Raw genomic sequence first — 15,549 nt, forward strand, 5'->3', positions numbered from 1 at the left:
GTAACGAAATGCTAGCAGTGTTCAGCCTACAGTTGTAGTGATGCTATTTTCCCCTTGGAAACAGGAAATTATTGGAAAACACTCTGATTACAATACATATAGTAGTTTGTCCTCATGCTCCCATCCCTCTCAGGAGTGTCATCTCAAGGACCAGGTACAATGTGGAGGTCAACTGAATTCTTGGGAATGAAACCTTCTCGAATGTCCCTTTCCAGGCCAGTTTCTTTGTTGGCTGCAGCCAGGTTGCCTGCGCTTGCGGTCCCTCCGAGGAGAAGCACAACAGAAGCCAGCCGGAATGAGTCATCATTCATTCAGTGAGTTCAACCAGGAGAAGGAGAAGACATGACGAGCTGGCTCGTCACCCCTCTCATTGCTTACTGGAGTTTCCTCCACTTGTCCTTGAGGGGACGGTTCAGAACCAGTCTGTAAAGGAAGGAAAGGTTGACAAATGGAAGAGGAAAAGATCGATTGCATTAAAATCCTTAAGATTTCACAACATGCAGAAAAACAGAATGAAGTGGGGAAGAGGGAAAAAGGTAAGGAGCGTGAAAATTTGGGAAGGCCAGACAGACTTCTAACGCCAGAGAAGGCAGAGAGACTTTTGCCATGGACAACAGCAGAGGAAGGATTACGCGGGGTGAGCATGTCACACCCCTGCAAAGGGCTTAGTCCTGATTTGGACCTCTGGAATATTATTACACCGAAGGTGATAACTGCCTGTTTAGAAGTGATCCTGAGCCAGCTTGGCTTGTGTAGCTGGGCCTCCAGATTGATGTGGACTTAAGCCAAAAGTTATTGTCAGTGCATTGTCACTCAAAATGATACTTGTTCGGCTGTCATGAAATCTGCCTTGGATGTGTTTGTTGGTTTTGTTTTTTTTTTCTTTGAAGTCTTTTAATATTTATTTCACTTCAGTTTCACTCAGCTCAAAACCAGGAAATAAATGATACAGAGAAATAAGCTTCTGCTTATATCCAAGGACAAATACTGCTTTTGTTTTGCACAGGTATCCTCGCTTACAGTAAAAAAAAAGGAATCTGGACATGATATGCTGTAGCTGCTAATAGCAGGAATTATTACTATTTTTAAAATTAGCTGAATATTTAAAGACCAGTGTAATAGGCAGAAATATTTTACTGGTTCCAGTGTTTTCAGATCCCTTTGGCAGAGAATGAAGACTTGCTTTGTGACAGTATCAGAAATCCTATTAAAGATAAAATATATGAGAATGGGTGATTTGGTAGCTAAGGGCTGCCTTACATCTTCATCATTAAACCCACAATTTAACTTGCAATATACAGGATCTTTTTTCCCTCTGTATTCCTAGATATGCACATACATTATTGTACATTCTTAAAATTAAAATAGCCATACTGCCAGCCTTCTCTGTGCAGGGTTTCACCTCACTTTGGGAATTTCATGCATGATCTTAGGAGAACTATTTGATGTTAAGATACTACTCGATAGAGGGGAAATGACAGAGTAGTGTCCTCTGAATTTTAATATGTCTCAATCATTTATAATATTGTCCTAAAATGGAAAGTTACCAAAACAGCAATGCTAACAGACACATCCAGGAACAAACAGTGAAGCAGGGATGCTTGTGAGGTGCTGAAGCATGGGATGGATGATTTTCCTAAGCATTTTTGTAAGTGCTTAACGTTAAAGTGTACCACAGGAATTAGTAACAACTAATAGCATGTTAAGGGTGAATTGGCTACTGGGCTTCATTCCAGTTACTACCTATTTAAGTGTCGTGACACCAACAAACAAGATAGCATGGAGGTATGAAAAAAATATCTTTGTTTTTATCTAATTAGAGTTCACAGCTCCTTTTTTAGACCCAGATCCTCAGTTGCTCTAGACTGGAATAGCCCTACTTGTTCCACTGAATTATTATCTAAGAACCTGCTATAATATTTGAAGCATGGACTAATCTTTGACTTAGATTCATATTTTCAAAGCAAGGCACTCACTGCTACTCACTGCAAAATACAGGGCTCAGAAAGGATTTTTATGGACAAGGATCTTGCAGAAGAATATAGCTTTTGCTTGCTAACTTTATAATGTACTTTAATGAAAGCACAAGCATGGTGAAAGACCTGGGAGACACAGCTGCCTACTTGAATAGAAAAGTCCGTTTTCAGCAATGCTGTTGAGGAGGGTCGTCTCCCAGGCTTATGCAAAAGTATTGTAAAGAATTGGGTGCACAGGGCAAGACCTTTGACTGAAAAAGCAGAGAGTTAATTGAGTCTTGATTATAGAAGATCTGCCTCTCAAGCCCTGGAAAGTGCTGAATCCAAACCTTTCAACCTGATTACAAAAGTCAGGTATCAGCAGTAAATACATGGCTAGACTTTCTGAGTTGTAATGGATTCTGCACTCTCTTGATCTTGGTAGATGCATGAGCGTAGGTGGTTTATTAGTCCTCTGTGATGTTGAAAATTTTGCCTTTTATTTTTGGAAGGACAGCTGGAGTGCCTGGACTAGCTACGAGTCATTTTGAAATTGGTTGTGCAATTTTGTGCACCGAGCCCTCAGTAGTGCCTGTAAGCAGGTGCAGGACAGCCCTCCTCATTTCTCACCCAGCAAAGGAACAGGACTGGCGAGAAGTTTAAAAAAGAATTTCCTGCATTTTTATTCTTTTTTGCTTAAAACCAACTGATACCTTGTCATTCCTCTTCCTGTGCAAGACAGGCTTCCTTTAGCACTTCCACTTGCTATTCCAACCAGCCACTATCCAGAAATATATATTAAACTAATGTTAACTGTGAAGCAAAGAACTATGTATGGGCTTAAAGTTAAGCAGCTTGTTTCATAGGATTTGGACCTAACATGTTAGAAGAAAAAAGCACGATGTAGTGACAGACTGGCAAGGTGGCTGCATTACCTTGTTAACCAAAACTGCTGGTACTGTATTTCAAACAAAACAGTCTTTGTCTGCATCACCACCAAAACTGAATTTCATAATGTGTTAATTCCTTCATATTCTGCTGTGATGACATCTTCCTGTGTCAGCAAAACAACGTCGGAGCTCCAACACATTCATTCCCACTGGGTTTGGCTGGGTGAAGCATTTACTCCCTGCACCTCACTGGACTCAGCAGACTGCCAGTCTGCAATACCTCAATGTGCCTTTCCAAGAGCAACTGTTTGCCATCACACCCAACCAGGAGCGAAGCAAGCACAAAACTGACAATAGGGCCATTCCTCGGCTTTTAGACGTGTGTGTTCTCACCTGTGACACGTTAGTATTTGTGCTCGGAGTCATACAGTGACTGAGCTACGCTAGCCTATGAGACCAGCAACAGGTGCCAGGAGCAACTCTGTCCATGTTAAGTCCATTCCCCTCCTTCCAACAGCAACCCACACAATTCAGAGTTATACTGTGTGCTGGGATTGTCCGAAACAAAGATTTCAGCTGTAGACTTTTACAGAAAACTTTTTTGAAGCAGAAGATGCTTCTGAAAGGTTGAAAGCAGAAGCAGGTCTCCTCAGTGTCAGTGGGAAATGGGCATCCAGCCCTTCTGTAGGTCTTTGCAATCTCATCCCGGATCACCTTGCTCTCCCTGTTACCACAACCCTACTCTGCTGCCAGAGAAAAGCTTTCTGCTGAGCATGGCACAGCGCTTGCCACATGCCTTTCAGACGGTTCGTATTCAACACTTCGTTGTGTCTGTCCATTGCTATTAGGTAACTGTTGTCAAGCTTCTACCTGAGCTTTATCTTAGCCTTGGAGATCTCATGGGGTAGGGCTTGTTTTTTGTATTACCTAGAATAACAAGTCCCAGCCCTTGATTTGGGTCCCTAACAGTAATAAAGAATAACTAGTGTTTACCTCAGATTACATTAATCACATTAGGCCAATGCTGAGAGAGTGCTGAATACTTACACTTTGATTTATGTTTTGCCCTGTGGTGTCGAGTGACATCAGATGATGCTTTCAATAAGCACCAGGAACTTTCACCAGGCCAGCTGATGAAGCAGGGAGGGAAGCACACCCTGCATGACTGATGGTTGGATTTGTTTTTCCCATAAGCAAAGTCCAGGCTGGAGTTTACATGCCAATTCTTTGGAGGTGCTGAGCAGCCACAACTCCCACTGAGCAGCCATTCAGCACTCCTCAGCATCTGGCATGCTAGAATTTGCATGAATAGACAGTATAAGGACCTCAGAGTTTAACGTGATGAGTCATATCAAGGTTCATGCAGGTATTCAAAATCTTACAGCATTTGCTTCCTGAAGCAGAGCACTGCTTAAATCTGTATAAGGTTCTTGTCAAGGGTGTGGAGGGGAGGAAAGGGGTGAGTGGGACGAATTTGTGACAATGTTTTCATTTATTAGGGCCCAGCAGTTATCCTATTTATGCTGGGGAAAAATAGGCAGTCTAGACCTTCTAGGTATTTGAAACACAATGGAGTCTATGCATTGTTTTCTGCTTTACCACCACTAATCTCTGTAGCCCTTAGGTACAAAGACTGGGATCCATATCACCGAACTTGAGTCATCCAGAAATGAAATATCCAAGCAAGCAAACTGTTTTCATCCCCTCAAATCGGAGTGATGAGAGAAAGGCACAGCCAGAGGGTGATTTGTCCCATCCTAAAATAAGGGTCTATATGGTGGATTGCCCTCTGGAGGTACCTGTTTCTTTCTACTGACTCCAGAGACACTCTTGGTGACTGGGTTAGACTAGATCTGGTTTTTAAGTAGTTACACAAGAAAGATTCCAACCAAATACTTCAGGACATCAGAAAATTTCTTGATAGGAATCGAGAACTTTGACAGCACTATTACTCTTACAAGATCAGTAACTCTCAAATTTAGGAAGTGGGAAGGAGAGGTGAAGGGTCTTCATAGTCTCTAATTAGGTTTCTGTTTTGGCAATTTTTTGCTTATTTTGGATGACCTCTGATAAGGTAGGATCTGGAGAAACCATTGTTATAATGTCCATCTCAGAGGTTATATCACAGCAGCTTGCAAGGAAACGTGAAAAATAAGAGATACGAGGGCTGAAATTGTTGTTTCCTCCAGGGCTGTAGATCGCCCAGCAGTATATTTTGTCTGGATTGAGCATAACTAAATGATCATAATTTTTTGTAATTAATCAGAAAACAAAAATTGTTGCTGGTTTTATGCCAACCACAGGAGAATAGATTATGCCTTTGTTGGTAAAGCAAAGATGACCTCCTCGCATTTTTTGAACAAATATGGTTCTACTTGGTGAATTCGTATTAGTTGAACACTTTGTGTCACCTGAATGTGTTATTTCTGACCTATTGCTGAATTCTCCAAAACCATATTTACCATCTTGCGGAGTCACGGTCTCAGTTTTGACCGAATTAATGAGAAAGGCCTAGATTTACAGTGAAATAAGTGAGAAAAGAATGCATGTGGCTTATTACAAGCCAGTATGCCCTAAGACAGGGGGTTATTCCTTACAACTCTGCGGATGGATGGGATAGTTGGTTACAACCTATATGAATGTTTTCTGGAGCAACAACACTAACCAAAGCAGGTCCTGCCCCTTGGTTCCCCGTCCACCTCTTCCCGCTTTGCCTCCGTGGTGCAATGTCCTTTTGCATTGCTGCAGCTGTTTGCAGGGCTGTGCTAAGAATGGGAATGACACTGGAATGACATCAATTTTTTGTTGTTTTTTGAGGTGAAGGAAGGTATTTTTAAACCTGGCCCATTTGAATGATTTGATTCCAATGCAGTCCACCAAAGAGCTGTCTCAGCACAAATGCCATGTTAGTGGTGGCATCTGGGCAGGAATAAGAAGCAGGGCCATTTGGCAAGAAACTCCTAAATCATCTTTGCTGCCAGAGAAAAAAATGGATCTAAACCCTTAAGAGGCATGTGAACTATCAGATGCCTTCGCTGCCTCCTCTTGATACAGCAGGAGAGGAAGAGTGTGAATTTGTTAGAAAACGGGGGTCTTGGAGAGAGAAGCATTGAAAATACAAGCTTCTTGCTTCTCCGACTTCTGTAGCCTCAGAAAATGAGTGAGAAATTAAAGTTAATTCCCATATTTTAGCTGGCTTGTTTAGAAACAACCCCCAGTGTTGACAAGAACAGGCATGATTAAAAAATGCTAGCTGGTTGCAAAGCAATCAGAATCTGTAGGCTATGTTTGTCTGCCTCATATGTCAAGTGTTACACTTCTGGCACTCAACACTTCCAGGCAGCGGATACAAAGGGAGCACAACAGGTTATTTTTAAATAGTTTAAACTTTAGTTCAAGCATTTTGTTTTCGTATTTTTATGCAGTCTAGCTCCTTCAGCCTAACACCTGGCAGCTGTCACATATATCACAACCATATTGTTTCAAGCTAAGAGACTGCTTATTTTGTATGGATCTTTTCTTTTTTATGAGTGGGAACCAACAGAATATTCTCTAAAATAATTGCTATGATTACCTGTCACAGAAATACATATCATAGCAGACAAAATAATACACAGACAAATTTCATCAGTCGCAGTACTAGATACATCAGTCTCTTAATAGTGGTCAGTAATGAATTTTAAATATCCATTGGGAGGAAAAGCCTTTCTTCAATAGATTTTCATTGTATTACAATTAACATTATGTGGATAATGTCTAATGCAGTGTCTCTTACATAATGACCTTAAAGAGACCAACCAAATTTCAGAGGAAAGCAGCCTGGCTAGCTTATTTTGATACAGGATCCACACATCTCCCATGGGATATGGAGGTCCAGACACATGAACCAGTGGTGGAAACAGTTTTAGAGAACCGTGTGAGACAGCAGCTTTCTTCTAACTGGCGCTTGGGACAAAGGAAATACAACTCCCTTATTTATGACACCTGTCTTTTTCATGACTCAAACAAAAAAAAAAAGCCAGAAATAACATACTTGTGTAATATTTCACCCATTGCTGCACCTCAACTTTTTGTTGAGAGTGATTAACTACAGATTTGCATAAAACCTAGTCCTGCTACCATCCAGGAAAATGAAGGAAACCCAAGAGGAGGGTCTTACAGACATGTGAATGTTAAGGCTGCATGATCAGAACAGTCTTTCCTGGATCTATCCGCACATCGTCTCTTGTTCCTCTCAGTTCATCTTTTTGAGGACCTCCTAATCAATCAGCCATCTCTCATTTCTGCTCCCTTCCAGCCCTGCTGGAGAACTGTCTAGCAAAGGAAGGATCATCTTGGGAGGCTGTAGGAGTAAGTGATATGTGCTGGCCACCAGTGCTAGAAAGCTACTCAAGGCTACCAGTTCTCCTCTCTTCCTCCTACTGCTGCTTCGTCAGACAAGTAGATATGACTTCAGATCAACAAGTCAAACGTGAAGTAAAGACCTTCCAAGAACTTCTCTGTGGAAGTAACCCATCTAATCTGTGTCAGAGAAACTTCGCTATTAGCTTTCAGGGAGAAGTACAAAACCTAGTAATGCTGTAACATCATGTCTGTCTCTGTCAGATAGTCTTTCCTTTGAGTAATATGGACTGTTGTAAATTAAAGCTTTTTCTTCCTCTGCAAATGGTATTTTTTGTAAATCCAATGAATGAGACAGACTGCCGGTTCAGACTATGACTCATGCTGGAGCTCCATTCATGGGATCAGATAACTGCGAGGTGTGTAGACACATACCATGCTTGGAGGTTGGAGCACTGCTCACTTCGTGAGCGACTGACTGACTTCTGCTGTTGTAAGTCTGCGGGGGGTGGTATGTGTGAGCTGTGGGCACAGTACATCTTCTCTGAGAGACAAAACCATGCTGATGGAGGTGCAGGAATAAAAGTTGGAACATCAGCTAGAGCAACCAGTTACCATTCTTTAAAGCTGCCACATAACAGAGAAAGAAAGTCTTAGCCACAGTTCAAACATTTTTTCCTTCATCACCTGTTCCTGCTGCCCCTTTTCCTTTGTGTGCTTGTTTTTCCATGTCTTCAGTTGCCTGAACCTTCTCCTTACTACAACAACAGCAACTGAAGCTGGTAGCCAAGAAATTACTCTGTTCCAACAATAGACTGCTCAGTGAGCAGCACCGTGACTTCCCGGACAGACGTCTGTCGTATCACAGCTCACATTGTAATCTCTGCTTGCCCATTAGCAATGCTGGCTTGCTTGCACAGCACTCAGCCAACTGATGTGCAAGATATTAAATCAAGCTTCCTTCTGCCCATCTTGCACGGTTCCCAGGTGAAGTCCAAGGAAACTGTGATAAATGCTGCTCTTAGAGGCTCGGATTCAATCACAGTTGTTGACCAGGTTATTACAGAGTATAGAGCACAGATCACTGGCAACTGTCACCAGAGATAAGCTTGGAACTGACCTGTGTCTGCGCAGGCACCAGTTCCATTTTTTAAAAAATGGAATCTATTTATTTTATAAAATTAAATTCTGAAATTGTGCATAAACATAGAAGTGAATGTATTTAAAAATATACATCTGGTGCCAGATGTTGAAAAGGCCCACCAGCACTGATGGGGGAAACGACAGCCACCTTTCCTCAGTAAGGCATTTTGTAATAGAGCAAGTCATACAGTAAGTGCTTCATCATGAAAAAAAGCCTCTTCTTCTGTGTGCAGAAGTGCTGAGCCAGGAGTGCTCTAAGAGACGGGGTCTGTATTTTGATCACCACTTAGTTTGTGACCCTGACTTGCATTCAACTTAATGACAGCTCTACAGAAACAGCACAGGTTGAAAAGCAGGACATACAGCATTTTTTCAACTTTATCCCTACACTGGCAGATTTTGTAGGGTTCTCTCTAAGTTAAAAAGAGCAATGAGAAATTCAGATCATTTATTCTCTGGGACTGTAACATCCTCATTCTCTACTCAAAGGCGTGACATCTGTGTCAGATATCCGTAGCACGGTTTGAACATCACAGCACCTACCAATGTCCTGGGATAACAGGTTTTCTGAATTAGTCACAGGTCTCTTAATGACCTGAAGATTATTGTAAAGATGTCAGGAATATATATCACCTGAAAAGGGATCTAAGACTGCATCAACACTGTTTGATATGTCCCTCTCCCTTCTTATCATTTCATTTTTGCTGTACATGTAGTCACCCAACCTTTTACCACCAGGTAGGTGGGCACTAAATCCTGCTGGGTGCTGAGGTCCAGCCCCTGTCCTGCTCACAAGACAGGAAAGCCTAGAAGTGGCATGATCCAATATCTAAACACAAGGACTCAGGCACAGTTTACTAATTACTGCCAGTGGGATTTTCAATTAGATAGTCCGATATTTAAATATTGATCCATCTCTAATGGTTACAGGACTACAAGCACTGCTTTCCGTAGAGGAGCGTATTGCTACACTGAGAGCCTAAACTGTCTCAAGGCAGTAGGATGAAAACTAACCAAATATTTCACAAACAGATGGCTTGTGTTGTTGTGACATAAATCTACTATAATGTGATGTAAACCAGCAACACTTCATCCACGTTTAAGAAATATTTTTTGTTTACACTCTATTTTCCTTTCTGAATGCCTTAACAATAAGCAGAACAATTGGAGAAGGAGGTCAAGTGGAGGTAGAATTCAGCATTTAAATGAGCTAGTCACAGAAAGACAATGTCTAGGTAAGCTTGGCTTTGTATTAGCCTGAAGAGGAGAAATAATTTTGTCCATACTGTCCTTGAGGAGATCCTTTTGCTAGTAATGGACTGAAAAAAATAAAATATACATAAATCAGATGATATCTATGACTCATCAGACAAATCACAGAGCAGACTCAAGGTAAAACTTCAGGTGAAGTATTTGCCACTCATATTAATTATGAGAAAGTGTTGTCTGAAAGCTGGTCTTAATGCATTGCCCTCACGACTCAGCACTGCTGCCTCTGAATCACCGCGATAATTCTCAGAAGCAAGGGAGAGAGAGGTGTTAAAAGAAGAACAATCAAGACTTTCCTGATTTCCTCTGCATGTATTTGCTAAACTGAGGAAAAAAAAAAATCTCACCTGAAGCACAAAGTCAAGATACAAAATGGAAATTTACAGGCAGAATTTGCCACTAGCTGAACATCAGCCTGAGTAGCCTCAGACCCAGCCACTATAACCGAGTTCCAACTCATTAAGTCAAGTTACAGGGAAGAGAAGGCAGAATTTTTTGACCATTAACTGAGTTTCTTACATCTAGCATTTGCCCTGTATTTCAGCTGTGGGCTGAACACTTTTTTTTTCCCCAAGTGAAATTTGAGAGATGTTTATGAGGAAACTTCAAACAGAATTTAATTTGGGCTTGTATACTGGCTGATTCACGGGTCTCCTACAAAAGGTTCAACTTCACAGAGGATAAATGACCCATTTTTCATTCAGTCAAACCTTGCAGATTTTTGAACAGTACAGAAATAAAGTCCTCCAGTTTTCTACCTAAGAAAAGATACGGTCCAAGTATATCAAGACCTAGATGGTAAATACCAAGTTGACTTTTGCTCTATGCACTCCCAGATCCTTCATTAGCACTAAACACAGCTGTTGCAGGGAGCAGAGACCTTTTGGAGCAGTAGCTGGGACTTCTTGTCCCGCTCTGGGGGCAAACTGTGAGAAGGCTGTTACTGACCAGCTAGAGGGGAGGGAGACCCTCGCTTAGCATTGTTCCTGCAATATCCAGCCTTGCCAGACTGCCTTCTCTCAAGCAAGCAATCCCCTCTCTTGGAGTAGTTGGCTTGATGGGGGGACTGAGCTTCCTCACCTGAGCAGATCAGCCAGACTGAGTTTCCAGTTCAGGGAACAGAAAGGAAATTAGTATTTGCATACCACTGTCGTGCTTGTGCAATCAATCAAGAGCAGTGCTGTGCTAAAATGTGGGATTGCCCGTTTTACAGAGCGCTGGAAAAGCAGAGGTACATGGGCAACGAGCACAACGTGATGTCTTCTGGGCTTATTTTGGTTTTAAATGATCTTATTTTGTTTGTGTGGTCTGCATATTGACATGACAACCAATTGGCTAAAACTTAGCTAAGTGCTGACCTCTCTGACATGTGATTTAAAACTGTCTTGAGGAAAAATATTTGAAAGATCACCAGCAGAAATGGAAGTATTCAGCAGCAGGGCAAAGAGAACTACAGTACATGAATACAGAGAGGACTGACGTATGGTAATTGTGGCAGATGGCATAAGGTTACAAGCAAGTAATAGAAAATTTTAAAACTAATGAAACAAGATTAACATAGGCCACTCCATTAGTATTTCTCCTCCCAAACAGCTCAATCCTGATTATATTTTATATCCTTATGGAATTAAAGCACTGTGCTTACTGTCAGCAAAGGGAAATTAGATCAGAATACTGTTTGTGGATGATTAACTTGCATTTCCTTTCAAACTGAATGTATGCCCTTGAGTCCTTTGGAGCCACAGACAACCACTTCTCTGACAGGGAATTTGAGCAGCAGAATATAGGGTCCAGTACTTCATCTTAGGTGAAATAAACTGGATAACCAGAGACTCAGGTGAATACAAGACTTCCATAAACTCTCACAAATTTATATGCTCTCACTGCATGAGAGAAGTTGCCTATGAAAATCTGGTCAGGAAAAAAACTGAACAAACTTTTCCTTATGAATTCATTGCCCTCTGTATTTTAAACAGACTGAAAAATTTGAGTAGATATAAGATATTTTGGGATCTGCCTTCTTCCAGTGACAACACAAGTAAGTTTTGTTATAAAATACCTGTCACTTCTGATTTTTGGGATTTCTCTATTACAAGCAAGGGACAGAGTGCTTCTGCACGTTAAGACATTTTTAAGGACTACACATTCTTGGGAAGTGGTTTTACTCTTCTTGATGTGCATAGCTTTCTCTAGCTATCAGAGGTCTGCAGAAGGGAACTGAAGGGCAGAACTTAGGGCCAGCTTTTCACATTTCGTTGCTTAAAGCTGAGCAGCAAGAGGGGCTTACACACCCGGCTTGTTAGATGGGCATATTGAGCATCTGCACTGTTGGAAGTGGCAGATGTTTAGCACTCCTGCAAACTAGTCTTACTACTAAAGAGGACTCAATGCATATTTAGAAGTCAAATTCCCAAGAGCCTGAAGGGCCATATGCCCCTTCAAGTGCACCAGTCCAACAGTTAGATGCCACGATCATTTACAAAACACATGCATCATTCTTCATATGTCTAGAGCTCCACACATATATGTCATTGCTAGCACCCTTCAGGTATAAAGAGTACAAAAACACATGTCTGAGTCCTGAAATGTCAGACGGGTGAATGCGTTTCTGAGGTCTAGTGTTTCTTCTCCCTAGCTCACATAGCCTGTCGTCTCAGACCAAACACAAGAAGACAACTTAAGACTTGGTGAAGGCTTGCTTCACCTCCTTCTGTAACCCATCACATGGACTGTCTCTAAGTTTTTGGTTTGGACTCCAAGATCTCTTTCTTCCATGCACTGGAAAGGTCTCCTTGTTAATGTCCATGTCACCTTCCATTAATACATTACTCCTCATGGTGGCAAGGCAGCTCATTGATGCTATTCCTGCTCCCTGTGTTTTAAACATTCACTCCCACTTGTCATCCGCAGAGGCTCAGATTCACTTCAAAAGACCACCCCCCCCCGACTTCAAATACTGAGCAGAGGCACCTGAGCTAAAAGCAATGTCACCTTACACTCAGCAGGCAGATGTGAAGAGGTGCCAAGTGTGAACCAGCAGCAGTTGGTGAACTGTCTCTCTTACTGGAGATGACTCTTGTCCTCCGTCAGATGCAGAAGCAGCCCGTGGTGACTACACTTCTGATTTAGGCACTCCCTTAAGTGGGACGCAGCTCTGTAGTGAGGAGTTATCTATTTTGTTCATGCTGAATCATCTCCTGCTGTCCCTTCTTAGACCAAGCAATCTGTACACCTGTGGGCTTCACCTTCTCTTGCCGTAGCCCTGCACTCTGGAGGAAATTTCGTGATGCATCAATACAGCTTCTTAGAGTGCAACAGCCTTTAAATAAAGTAAATTTTGTAAATAAATAGTTGGACCTGACCTCTTTTTGCTGCTGAAAACCAAGGAAAACTCTATCAGTGCATTCTGTTAAAATAGCCTGAAAATAAGTCATATGCTGTTTTTACAATGACAGTCATGTAGATTTATATTATTATTATAAATTATTATCACAGTTATTTCAAGTAATTTTGTTATTTGCCTTTCAGGAGCTTATCACACAAAAAGAAGAAAGGGCAGTGACCCACTATCTCACATTAAAGATAAAGACATATAAACTTTCTAAATAGCCAGCTCACTACACATGGAGAAGATAATTTTTATGCAAATAGAGTCTGAGACCAAAATGCCTTTCTCCCTCACCTCCTTTCTATTTCATGATTAAATAAATCATAAAACTGTCACTAGAGACCACATAGAAAGAGGTCTCAAATGGTAGAAATCAGAGCTTTCAGCATTTGTCTATTTTTAATTTCAAAAGGTATTTTGAATTTAAAAAGAAAGAGAGGGAAAAAAGAGCATAATGCTATTCGCATGCCTGATTTCCCAGTAGAAACAAGCTGTATGTCCTCTTGTAATAATACAATGAATTTTCAAAACCAAACACAAATAAATGAAAATTAAACTATGATCCATAAATTTAATTGAGATTCACAGTGTCAAATGCTTTTCAAATTCAAATTACCACCAGACAGTACATCTTTTTGTATAACTTATGCAGCTAAAGTGTAGGTGATAGCTTCTCCCCTTTCTCTTTTTTTAATGGAGAGAGATACTTCAGTCATAGTGTCTGAATTTTTGCACATATAAGCTGAAGAACAATTTATCATTCTTCATAGATACACCGTATCATGTACAGTGCTTAGAGCGAAGTACAGAAAGTGAGCAGGGAAAAGCAAGCATTTTTGTGTTGAAGAATATACAAAATTGAATTCTTCGATCATTAGAGCAAATGCCAAAAGGTAACTACAGTTTTTTTGTTTCACAGGTCTTTGGTCTTCAGTAAATAAGATTAAATGCCCCAGTGGTAAGACAGAATTCTCTGCAGATCAGCTGTATCACTTTAGAAATTGAATATACACATATGTCTTACCTAAGAGAGGTGTGAATTTGGAGCTGGAAGAACTAAAGAGGAGCTACTTCAGAAGAGATGCTATGGAATGGTTAAGGTTTAATTTATAGTATTTGCATACAGGACAACTTCACTGGGTAGTGAAGTTCTTAGCCCTTGATCTTGTAGATACTTCAGCTCTTAATTAGTGTGATCTAAGGAAAAAAAGCCTTTGCCTACAGAAAAACATTTTTAAAGTATGGATATTTAAAAGTACACACAGCCTTGGGTGTCTAAAAGGTTGGGATCTCCCCTAGCTGCATAGGGATGAATTTCAGGGTCATGTTTGGTCCTTCATGCTCACTGGGAATGTGAGAGAGATGGCTTTGGATGCCTTTGGTGAGAAAAGGACCTGAAGAGGAGTCCCCAAAGTGTGGGGTGTGCTGTGTGGGCTGGGGTGTGAGGGGACTCTCTCCATGGACCCTCTTTCCATCTGGGACCTCCGGGGAGCAGGGCTCAAGCCGTGCCCCCAAGGGAGCACCAGTGGTTTGCTCATGGTGGGAATTCCAGCAGCAGGATTATTCAGTGGATTTTTCTTCCTGATGTTTACCCCTCTGATGACAACCATTGCTCTCCAGATCTTCCTCCCCTATTTATTGGACTGAACAAGCTCGGGGCTCTTCACATCTCCTGTCAACCCACAGGTTCTCCATCCTGCTGGTCATCTGAACAGCAACTGAAATATAAGCCCATATATCTGAGGGAGTAAATGTCTCTTTTTGTTTTGAAACAAGTGCAATGTTTAACCATGCAGGAGTAAGCTGAATGGTGGCGTTTCGAAGGTGTGAGGAAGAAATGTTTTAGGCAGCTTGTACTATGAACTAGCATGATGGTTTTGGACAGGGAGAAAGGGAAAAAAAATCCTTTAAAACCATGTAGGAACATCATCAGAGACACTATTTTAACTGTTAGTTAAAGGTAAAACAAAATATTTCCTACCCATGAAAGTACAAATCATGGATTGAATCAGATTCCAAAGATGATGTAGTATGATAAGAAATGCCAAAATTGATATGCAGAGTGCTAACTCCTGTGAGAAAAGAAGAGTGCTTCACCAGTGTTGTCATGATACAAACTAGTCATTATCACTACATTCAGTGAAAAAGCTCTGTTTCCACAGCACTTTTCCATGATATCCTTTTAATTGGAGGAAGGGAGTAAAAACAGTGGTGTGAGGAGAATCAGATGGGAGTTTAAAAAAATAAACAAATATGTCATTTCAGAGTGGGTTGTACAAAAATCACATGCAGGAAAAAAACAAAGTTGAAGTTCACATACTTAAAAATGATCACTGCCACACGACAGAGACCATTTTGCTCGTGACATAGACACATTTCAGCTCAGATCCACATGTCTGACCATGGCATCATCTTGTGACATCACCCTTCCTTGCTTGGTCATTTTATTTTTTCTGTTCTTCAGAACACTCTGCACCTTTCTGCTTCCCGAGCTTTCCTATCTTTTCCTCTGTCTCCAGCCCAGAGGCAACCCCATCCTCACCTGTGTCCCCTACTCCTTCCT

The 15,549-nt window shown here is 41.2% G+C and overlaps 1 protein-coding gene across 1 annotated transcript in view; it reads right to left on the reverse strand.

Moving 5' to 3' along the window:
* Nucleotides 1–303: 303 nt before the first annotated feature.
* The window catches only part of TRIM55 (tripartite motif containing 55), a 38,298-nt gene continuing 23,052 nt past the window's right edge, over nucleotides 304–15,549 (reverse strand). Inside the window, exon 10 of the mRNA XM_009710490.1 lies at nucleotides 304–423. Coding sequence (XP_009708792.1) covers nucleotides 304–423 — 120 coding nt within the window. The remainder of the gene's footprint in view (nucleotides 424–15,549) is intronic.

The sequence above is a fragment of the Cariama cristata genome, unplaced genomic scaffold, assembly GCF_000690535.1.
Source record: "Cariama cristata isolate BGI_N322 unplaced genomic scaffold, ASM69053v1 scaffold30141, whole genome shotgun sequence".
Taxonomy (NCBI): Eukaryota; Metazoa; Chordata; class Aves; order Cariamiformes; family Cariamidae; genus Cariama; species Cariama cristata.